General features: G+C 40.6%; 3 protein-coding genes across 4 annotated transcripts; all 3 read right to left on the bottom strand.

The window, feature by feature from the left end:
• Positions 1-216: 216 nt before the first annotated feature.
• LOC6037512 (PBAN-type neuropeptides) lies at positions 217-1,160 on the bottom strand. The gene is made up of 3 exons (XM_001847366.2): positions 986-1,160; positions 826-926; positions 217-769 (listed from the first exon to the last, which is right to left on the bottom strand). Exons 1-3 carry the CDS (start codon positions 1,070-1,072, stop codon positions 433-435), a joined length of 525 nt encoding a protein of 174 aa, XP_001847418.1. The 5' UTR covers positions 1,073-1,160; the 3' UTR covers positions 217-432.
• Positions 1,161-2,144: 984 nt separating this feature from the next.
• LOC6037511 lies at positions 2,145-2,870 on the bottom strand. Its single transcript, XM_001847365.2, has one exon. It carries the CDS (start codon positions 2,847-2,849, stop codon positions 2,199-2,201), a length of 651 nt encoding a protein of 216 aa, XP_001847417.2. The 5' UTR covers positions 2,850-2,870; the 3' UTR covers positions 2,145-2,198.
• Positions 2,871-2,905: 35 nt separating this feature from the next.
• Positions 2,906-9,032, bottom strand: LOC6037510 (ecdysteroid-regulated 16 kDa protein). Of its 2 annotated transcripts, none has more exons than XM_038252806.1 (4): positions 8,930-9,032; positions 4,449-4,554; positions 4,254-4,370; positions 2,906-3,295 (listed from the first exon to the last, which is right to left on the bottom strand). In XM_038252806.1, exons 2-4 carry the CDS (start codon positions 4,531-4,533, stop codon positions 3,012-3,014), a joined length of 486 nt encoding a protein of 161 aa, XP_038108734.1. In that variant the 5' UTR covers positions 4,534-4,554; positions 8,930-9,032; the 3' UTR covers positions 2,906-3,011. The 2 variants fall into 2 exon arrangements, with proteins under 2 accessions (XP_038108734.1, XP_001847416.1); XM_001847364.2 differs by lacking the exon at positions 8,930-9,032 and adding an exon at positions 6,274-6,522.
• Between the last annotated feature and the right edge of the window lie 562 nt (positions 9,033-9,594).

Raw genomic sequence — 9,594 nt, 5'->3', positions numbered from 1 at the left:
ACATCCAAGGGTTGCTATGGGTAGAAAAACATGCGCATTGCGCAGTGCACTAGAAACATAGCAACCATTGACACCGGTGAGCAACAGTTGGCCATGTTTTGATGAAAACCAACATTTTATATCATTAATTCGAGTTTTTTATGACTTCTTTATATTGTTAGAGCTGCAAAAATTGCAAGAATTTCGGATTTTGAAATGTTGGGCTTCAACCTAGTGTTATAATTTCATCGCTAAACATTGTATTCCGTATTGCACAACTATATGAATCTGTAAGTTACATAAAATTCGATCTTTACATAAAGTTACCATGGCAACGGGCAGCTTCTATTGGGATTCCAGCCATATTGAGATACAAAAAATAAATCAAACCCAATAGAAACCACTCGCTGCCCGTTGGAGGGTCATTCATTATCTCGACATCCAATTCAACGCTTAGAACCCAAAACTGTCCACTGTCTGGGCTCCACCGAAGGAACGTCCTAGTCGTGGCGAGAAGGGCAGATTCCGACCGAGTCGGGGAGCAAACGGTGGCCTCGAGTGAACATCCTGGGCGGAAGCGTCCCGACGTCCAAGACGTGGAGTGGCACTGTGGTAGAAGACTGGCTGTGGCTTCGCGATCCGGCCACCAGCGGCAGTTACCAGCAGGACCAAGTACGGACTTCCCTGGGCAATGTCGGCGGCCAGTCGTTGGGGAGCTTCACCTTGGTAGAACATGGGCGAGCCGTCCAGTTCTTCCAGCAGGTCGTCGTGCAGTTCCGGTGTGACGGTACTGGAAGAAGATTGGGTTAGGTCAGTTTAGATCTTGGAAGGTGCTGGTTCACAAACCGTTTTCCAAGACGAGGTCCAAACCACATAGCCGAAGCACGTTTGCCAACGTCGTCATCGGAACCGCCGGCAGAAGACAGATAGTTGGATATTTTCTGCTCCTGTGAAGTAGATCCAGAATTATCTATAAGATCAAATCCAAGTAATGTCCTAAAATTACATTGGGATCCGGCACTTCCGCACTGAACGCACTCTTGATGGCCAAGTAGATGCACACCAGGTTAAACACAAAGTACAGTTTGAACATTTTCACTCCGGTCTCACTGATATCCGATTTGGTCCGAACTTGGTTCCACACTGGTACGCTCCACGGTTGATTCTGATGAAATGTACCAGGCTTGCGCCACAATTTATACTACCGCCGTGCGCGCGTGAATCCGAAACCCCTGCCGGGTATGCAAATCGCAGTTGGCTAGTCGGACACACACGACTTTCGTGCAAGCTAATTAACACCTCCACGTGTGAGCTGGCCGACTTGGATATGTTCTACTAGCAAACGCATTAATTTCAATTTCAACTGTCAATCCCAGCAATCCTCTTGTCCGACGCACGTTCATGTGTGACGACGCTCAGAAAAAAAAGATTGTAAAAAAAAACAACTGGATTAGCTCTCCAGACTGCCACCAGAGTGGTCCTATGTGGTGATCAGGGAAGGAGTTACGGGCAGTTGATAAATGTGCTAAAAATATTTACACTTTTGCAAGGCTGTCGTCACGACACGAGTCGGGAGAGCTCTTCCAAGCTTCCCGGCAGGTGGTCCCTGGGACAGATCGGCAGACGTACGTCACACGGCCACTTTTTCCACGGATAGGTCAGGAATTTGCGTTCAGATGGTTGTTTTTGCACTTTTTTCTTGCATTGGAAACATATTTCTGTTTAAAAAATGTTCACGAGGTAACAATATTTTTTCATTTTCATATGGCTTAAACACGAAAATTGTGAAAAAAGTTAACAATTTTGTTTCGGTTGAAAAAACTCAATATTGTGCACAAGTTTATCTTAAAATATTTGTCTCTCAACTCTAATTGAAGTCTAGATCAATGTGAACAAAACTGTTGTCGAAACTGAGGGTCTTGGCGGAATAATCAAGACTGTTATGTTAATTATATTTAATTTGACAAAGGAAGACGGCACGGAATTTTGACAGGGAATAAAATACGATCGATTTGATGAATTGTTTGATTTGTTTGATGATTTTGTTTGTTATAATTTGGAGTTTGGTTGATAAAAAATTCAAAAAGTATCGAGAAAACTGATCATCAATTCTCATTGCTCACATGCAAAGTGCTTCGCATGAAATACATTTGTTCAGTTTATGCTTTAGAGATTTTAGATTGTTGATTTTATTAGTAATCAACGTTATATCTTTTATTTCAATAGTAATAACCTCCTCCCACCACCTGAACCTTGAAATATAACGCCTCAATCATCCTCAAAACGCCGTCTTTGACTAGACAAAAATCCATCCGATACATCCCCGGTCTACCAACCCACAAAAGATCCCCAGCAATCAGCGGAACTGACCTCAGGAAGTAGGCTCCACTAGAAAAGGGACAAATTGCCGACCGGTTTTTGGGATCTGGATAGTTGGTGGAGTACTGATGTTGATCCCAGAACGATTTGTACGCTGCCTTGGCCAGCAGGTCACATACTCCGATGGTGCGAGACGGTAGTGGAACTTGCTGGAAGGCTTGTCCACGTGGCGGTATATACAGCACTCGTACAGAGTACATCCAACTGTTGTCCAAGTCTTGCAGTAGCTCCCACGATCCGTTGACGGTTTGCAAGCTTCCGGGCGTTCCGAGAAGCCTCAGTTGGGTAAAGTTGGCCACATCGGCCCCGGAGAGTTGCTGAAGTCGCTCGAAGGTCACCTGTAGTGGTTGACGAAAGCTGTACCAGTAATACAACAACAGGGCACCGAATACGACTGATATGACTGCCGGTAGAACGTACATGACTGGTTGGTTGGTCGCAGAGCTGCGAATTGAATTTTTTTCGCTGTTCAGGTTTATGGGATTTGACATGCAACTCTCATCTCTGGTGATTCCCCGTATATAATAGTAGAGTAATGAACAACTAGTTATTTAAAAATATAACCTTTAATTTCTCACTCTTCTGTTACACAATAATTGTACGGGACGGCTCTTCATGTAAGTACTGCAAACCTCTCAAAACTATTTCAACCCTCAAACGATCTTGGCCGGCACCTCGAAGCAGGTGATCGACTTGGAGCCCCGGCCCTGCAGTTCCCAGTGCACCGTCAGACTCATTTTGGGGTAGATCTCCAGCACGGGAAACTCGCGCTTGTACACCACCGGAACGCCGGCCTTCAGCGGGCAGCCCAGCTTGGTTTCGCCGTCCTCGGCGAAGATGTAATCGCACGCGCTAGTTCCGTCCACGCCGATGAAGGGCAACGGCAGACCGAGTACCTGCGCGAACACCGTCGTCGTCATCGTTTTGATGTTCTCGGCTGGGGAAGAGTGGAGGAGGTTTTTATTCGTTGAGAGCTCAAATTAAAATCATTGTAATGGACTTATTTAGTTATGAACTATTGAATTTGGAACAATTTAAGCAGATACTTAATGATTTTAAAAAATGAAAAGTTACAAAAATATAAGTCAACTACGAAACGAAAAGTTCCATGGTGCCACTAGATGTTATTAATTTCTATTTAAGCCTAATACAAATAAGGCAATTTTTTTTTTTGTTTTAACTCGAGACACAATTTCAATTAATTCATGAAAAATTAAGGCTGTTGCAAATATTTTTTTGAGTTTTTGTCAGTTGAAAACAATTTAAATTACTTTTGCCCATATAAAAAAACTTTTTTGTATGGATCGTGAACACAGAAGAAAAAAAACAATATAAGATACACTCCATAGTTTGAAAAAAAAACTTAAGAACCAGTTAATTTTCGGTAAATGCTTGAGTTAGATTTAAAATTATCATATTGTTATAGCAAATTTCACAGCTTCTTAAAAAAAACAACTTCTCTAATTTAAAAAAAAAGTGCCATTACTTGCATGGAAACTGCAATTAAAAATCAAGACTTTTTTTAAGTTCATCTGAGATGAAATTTTTATATATTTGATAGGTTACGTACAAAACTATGATAAATTGGAAAATGAAATCTTCTGTAAAGTAGCAGGTTTTCCAATAATTCTTAATAAAATTTCTTTATAAAATTTCAAAAGCAACTTTTTCAGTTTTTGTGCTCTGAAAGCCGCAATAGTTGTCAAATCCTTGGATGTAGGATTTTCATTACTTGGTAATCATTTTCACGAGAGAAAAAAAAACACATTTTGAAGATTTTTTACGCGTTTTAAAAATAAATTATTGGAAATTGAAGGCGAAAATTTACATCCTACAAAATCATTTCGATGTCTAGCTTAATAAAACATAAAAAGTACACCAAAGGCAAAACTTACTCGGTGTAAACTTCTGGTTGATGGACACCTTGGTCTTCCTCTTCAGCTTGCACGGTCCCTTGGCGCAGTTGCTAATCTCGATTTCATTTTCTTCGATGGGAACCAAGCTTTTGGATGCTAAAACAGATAGAAAAACAATATCAATAAAACCGTTTGTTGACCATGACTAGCGAAAGTTTTGGATAAACAACTTACAAGGACATGGGTCCACAACGGTAGCATCAACGGCATACAAGCAGAGGCAGCTCGCCGTCAACAGAGCGATCATCACCGGCTTCATTTTTTTGATTGGTTTGAGGTTCTGAAATTACCAAAACAACAGGAACTTGAATAATTAGGACTGTTTTAAATTAGATTTATAGGATATAGATAGGAAAACCAGCAAGCTTAGCACAAGAGAGCACAGGGGTATCGAAATATAGAAGATGCTCCAATTGTTGTAGAGCACAGCACAAGAGTCTCTGTGGAATTTGAAGATCTAGGCATGACTTTGAAGAATTCTAAAATTTGGAATCATCTAACTCTGTTAATTATCCGATGCTTGTGCTGATCTTGTGATCTGTTCGTGATTGAAGAAACCAAACAGACAAAAAAAGTTGGGATCCCAAATAGGGCCTTTTACTCTTCAATAAAAAAAACACTTATTTGCAAATAGTTCAAATAAGCAAACAAGAGATTTACGAGTCAATGATTATTCATGAATGTGTTTTTTGGTAGTATTCAGCTTGAATGATCAAATATTAAAACCTGTTCTGCGCAAAACCACGAATCTGTTGACTTTGAGCAACCCTTGGAACACCCCAGCTCGTTTCAAGTGCGTAATCTCAGGAAATCTCTTCAACACCGTCGATCATTGCGTGTGTTGTAGCCACTACAACCTGGCACAACTTTTGCACTCTGTGTGATGCAATCAACTTGGCGGGTGTTTAAAATTATCCACGCTCAAACCAGCTCTCGGGAAGGCACTAATTAGTACTGCAAATCGAGTCAACCCCCAACGAAGGCTTAGACTAATTTGAACTTGGGCAATATAGGTGAACCGGTGAGAGGTTTAGGGCGAAATTGTCGTTAATCGATCGTTGAGGTTAGAATGGACTCTACCACTGTGACTAATATTTAGATGATAACAGTCAGTGGAAAAGCACAGACTAAATCAATTACAACCCACCCCAGACATGGGCGTCAGTTTTAGCGAATCGGTCATTATCTCAGCTTGACTTTTGATCCAAGGTTCCCACAGATTGTTGCCCTTTTGTTGCAATGCAGTTTCCCGGAATTGTACAACTGGTTAAGCAACGCAGAGAGCTCGTACTGGCGTGACTAAATCTCTATTAATCGATGTAAAATGATATAAAACATTGAAGGTTGTTTTTAAATTATTAAATTACTCAACAAAAAAATCATTATTATATTACAGCTGGTTTAATTCTACCTCTAATAATTTGTCTCTGATCTGACCTGATCAGATCTGATAACGTCTCTGAATTAATTAACTACTCAATTAAATAAATATCGACGCTTTTTAGATAAAATATATGATAATAAACGTCTAAACGTCTAATTTTAAAATAATGTATTTTTTACTGAGAGAAATATTTAAAGTTGAAAAAAGTATTAAAAAGCTTTTGATAACCTTCTGAACAATTGCGTTAAGTCTGAAGGTTTCTGAGTTGAACAGTTCAAACAATACTTCTCTATTCTCAGCTCAGCTAACTCTACACTCAATCGTTTTGTTTCATGACGGAAATTGTTGCAATTCTCATACACATGGGAGTTTCTTACGTCACAATACTCGCCACTGAGCAAACTGTTAGCTATTGTCAATTAGTAATTCCAGAACGTGCGTTATAAATATTCATTTTTAATTACGTTCGATGGCTAATGCAGCTAGCAAATCTTAAATCATATAAAACACAGGAGCTAAAGCCGATTTCTTCTTCCTCACCAACGACGTAAACACTTATGAATTAATAAGTAGGTACAGGTTGAGCACTTGACATAAATAAAACCGTTTCTTCACCTTTTACCGACGGTTCCACTAATCCGGATGTTATCGAAACTTTACAAAATTGATCTAGCAAACTTTCACTTTTTCGCACAACTTTTCAGCACGCAAAGCTCAACTTCTCCAAAGATTACAGAGTCGGACGGGGGCAGTTCAGCAAGCTAGGACTCTCCACACCACGTTATCGCGCGACCTCGACTTCTGGAACACCGCGACTGGACTGGGCTCGTGATCCTCCGACGGGGTTCGTTTTATACATCAACCTTAGCCGCCCGATCGTCAGCGATCTAAAGGTGCGTTAGACGACTCGCGAGTCGCGTCCTCTTGGCTTGTGTGTAGAACAAACGCCTCGGGGCTAGAAGCGTCGTCTGCTAACGCGAAAGACCTGGCGTGAGTAGAATCTTGATTACGGGGAGAACAACAACACAAAAAAGGTTGTCGAGAGTTGCACAGTACAATTTCATCCGAGAGAATGCACCTGTTTGGGATACGGGTGAGGTGCCTTCAGGACAACTTGTTCCCTGCGCGGCGATCAGCTGAAGGGATTTAATTGGGATCGATTTGAAGTGGAAACGCTTTGGAAAAGGGCAGACCTAAATTCAGAAGAAGGTAGGCTTGGCCGAGAAATGATTTAGAGGAAGAAATGAGGACGGTAAATTGCTTCGAGCTACTCATGAATCAGGGAAAATCTAAATGTTAATTTGTTTCGGAACAACAAACGAATAAATCTTTGTTTAGATTTGTGATTAAATTTGTCGGTAGGTGCCTTAACCCACCGGCAGTCGCGTACGTGTACTTTGTACACACTTTGTTAGGACACTTGTAAGAAACGCCAAAACACGCGACATCCGATGGTTAAAGATTGTTCATTTTGTTATTATTTGACATGAATTAGAACCTATAAAAACTGTTAAGAAGCATCTGAGTTGGTGACAGTTAAGTAAAACCGTTCTATACCATGACATTATTACATGTTACTTGACATTTTTGAAGATGATGTCAGGAAACGCTTAAGTTTCGTCAAGGTAATGATAGATTTGGCCTCCCTGAACACGTTCTAATCGACAGAACTGGATTTCAATGGATTCCCTGCCAATATATAAAATTGTGTATGTTTGCGACGATACACTACCTTGACCTGACCTCGACCTTAACTAAGGGATCAAATCGACGTTGTTGTGCTTTCTTGTCGCATGTCGCTTAATGACGTTCGCGAAAAACGTGTTTTAATGTTTGACATTGAATAATGTAAACAATAACCATTCTGGGCATTGTCCACACACTAAATCAGGGACGCAATACTCGGTAAAAAATTTACTGAAATTACTCTGTAAAATCAAATTTTACTGAGCTGTCAGTTGAATTTCGTAAATATACAGAGCTACGGTAAAACAATCGCTGAAAGTACCGTACTTCAGTACTTATTTCAGTGAGCTACTCAGTAAACCCTAGTTTCCGGTAAATTATTGGTACTCGGTAATTTAATTACCGAGTACTCAGCTAATAACCTTGTGTTACTGAAAGCTCAGTTAAGTTCTACCGAGTCTCTGAGTTGAAACTTATGTCATTTTGTAGCTGTCATTTTTTTATGTGGTCGCTGTAGTCGGACTGTTCCTGAGTACCTTCAGAATAAAAGTAATTTAAACTATAAATTGTAACAAAATAACAGGTAAGTGTCTTTTTATTTAAGGAAATTTTTTTTTGAAAATAAATTTTGTCGTCTATTTCAATACATGAAAGGAAAATAAATTCAATCCATAAAAAAAGCATTACCGTAAGCACGGTAAAAATTCAGAATATGTACCGAGCAAACGGTAATTTTTTACCGAGGTCTTCTGTAAAAGTTCAAACCAGCTGTCAGATTTTCGTTTACTGAGCTCGAGTTTAAACTTTTACCGAGCTGAATACCGAGCACTCGGCGGTTGAGATTTCGGTAAAATTTTTACCGACTACGGTAAATAAATCTAAGTGTGCAGAAGTTTCATTGAATTTGGTTGCAGAAGTTTCATTGAATTTGGCCAGAGTTTCGAGTTGTAATTACAAATGTTTACGGTAGTCGACCATGTACGTGTGTCAAATGCGTTCTAATCTGAAATCCCTTTGGCCAGTTGTCGCACTTCCATCAATTTTCAGGGCGTGTCAAGATAGCGCGACAAGATTGAAACTATATCAGGATTGAAATCAAATTTTGGGAATCTGTGGAGGTCAAAAGGTGACGCATTGAGAGCTGCACACAATGGCGTTAATTCAATTTGGCACAGAATGCACGAGCGACAAGATAGAAACGATCAATAGTTGTACGGAATTTTAACTCCCGACCTACCGCTTACGAGGCGGAAGGTTTACCGCTAGGCTACAACGCTCGATCATAACTCTTCACAGCTTTTGTGAATTAATAAAGTTGAAACAAAGCAGCGTTTACCAATTAACTAGATTGGGGTGAGAGCAACCACCGTAAACGTGACCATAACATACCGTAAAACTAACACTACACTACCCATTAATTTACATTCTTGGCCATACTTCGCACTCTTATCAACGACGAATCAACTTCCCGGTTTCTTGCCGTCCATATTGAAACCAAGCCGGCTAACCACTACCAATGCTTAACGGTTTGTCCAAGCAACAAAACGATACTTTTTCAGTCAACTTGTTTGTTTAGAATACTCACAGCAAATTATTCAAAAAGGTACCCGATCGTCACACGCGTAATTCAACGCAAAGTTATGTTAAGAGTTTGGCCGCCCGAATTCGACTGACTGACGAACGGCTCAAGATCTGCGTCTACTAGAAGTTCACACATAAACAACAACACCTCGCCCCGATCGCCATACCCAACTCCGCGAGTAATTGGTCTAGCCAAATACATCTCGTCGTGCCCTGACCCGAACGGCGCAAGCCCAGGTAACCTCGCAGTCGGTTTTTGTACCGGGCCTTTGTACGAAACACCTCGACGTGTAGAACTCGGCCCATTGATCGCACAGCTAGCAGTCATTAAGAGCCATTAAGCTTCGGCTTTTTGCCCGTGCGAACGCCGGCTCTTAAGTAGACGTGTAGAAGTTCGCGAATGCCTACTAAAAAAAACTAGTTTTCGTCTTTGTGTTTGGGATGTTGATGTCGCAGCTTGTCCGAGCCGGATCTTCCAGGTGTTCTTGAATGGTCGACGTCAAATACTTCAAGCAAAAAGTGGAAATAAATTTAAAAAAAGCGAACCACCCTAAAAAACTTGCTGGTTACTCCAGGTGCATTGAGATGTTTACATTAAAGTTATGAATGTCTGAGTAAATATTGAGTTGTTTTGTGGCCACTTCAGTGTGAACACTGTTGCGGTGAAGC

Source organism: Culex quinquefasciatus, chromosome 1, assembly GCF_015732765.1.
Source record: "Culex quinquefasciatus strain JHB chromosome 1, VPISU_Cqui_1.0_pri_paternal, whole genome shotgun sequence".
Lineage (NCBI taxonomy): Eukaryota > Metazoa > Arthropoda > Insecta > Diptera > Culicidae > Culex > Culex quinquefasciatus.
This window is presented reverse-complemented; position numbering and strand designations above follow the sequence as displayed.

Bases quoted from the DNA above. Each gene is read 5' to 3' on its own strand.
- LOC6037512 (XM_001847366.2), bottom strand. From the start codon at position 1,072: ATGTTCAAACTGTACTTTGTGTTTAACCTGGTGTGCATCTACTTGGCC. The intron at 927-985 runs GTAATTTTAGGA...TCTACTTCACAG, and splicing joins CGGAAGTGCCGGATCCCAAT to GAGCAGAAAATATCCAACTA. The intron at 770-825 runs GTTTGTGAACCA...ATCTTCTTCCAG, and splicing joins GGACCTCGTCTTGGAAAACG to TACCGTCACACCGGAACTGC.
- LOC6037510 (XM_038252806.1), bottom strand. From the start codon at position 4,533: ATGAAGCCGGTGATGATCGCTCTGTTGACGGCGAGCTGCCTCTGCTTG. The intron at 4,371-4,448 runs GTAAGTTGTTTA...TATCTGTTTTAG, and splicing joins CGTTGTGGACCCATGTCCTT to CATCCAAAAGCTTGGTTCCC. The intron at 3,296-4,253 runs GTAAGTTTTGCC...ACTCTTCCCCAG, and splicing joins CAACCAGAAGTTTACACCGA to CCGAGAACATCAAAACGATG.
- LOC6037511 (XM_001847365.2), bottom strand. From the start codon at position 2,849: ATGTCAAATCCCATAAACCTGAACAGCGAAAAAAATTCAATTCGCAGC.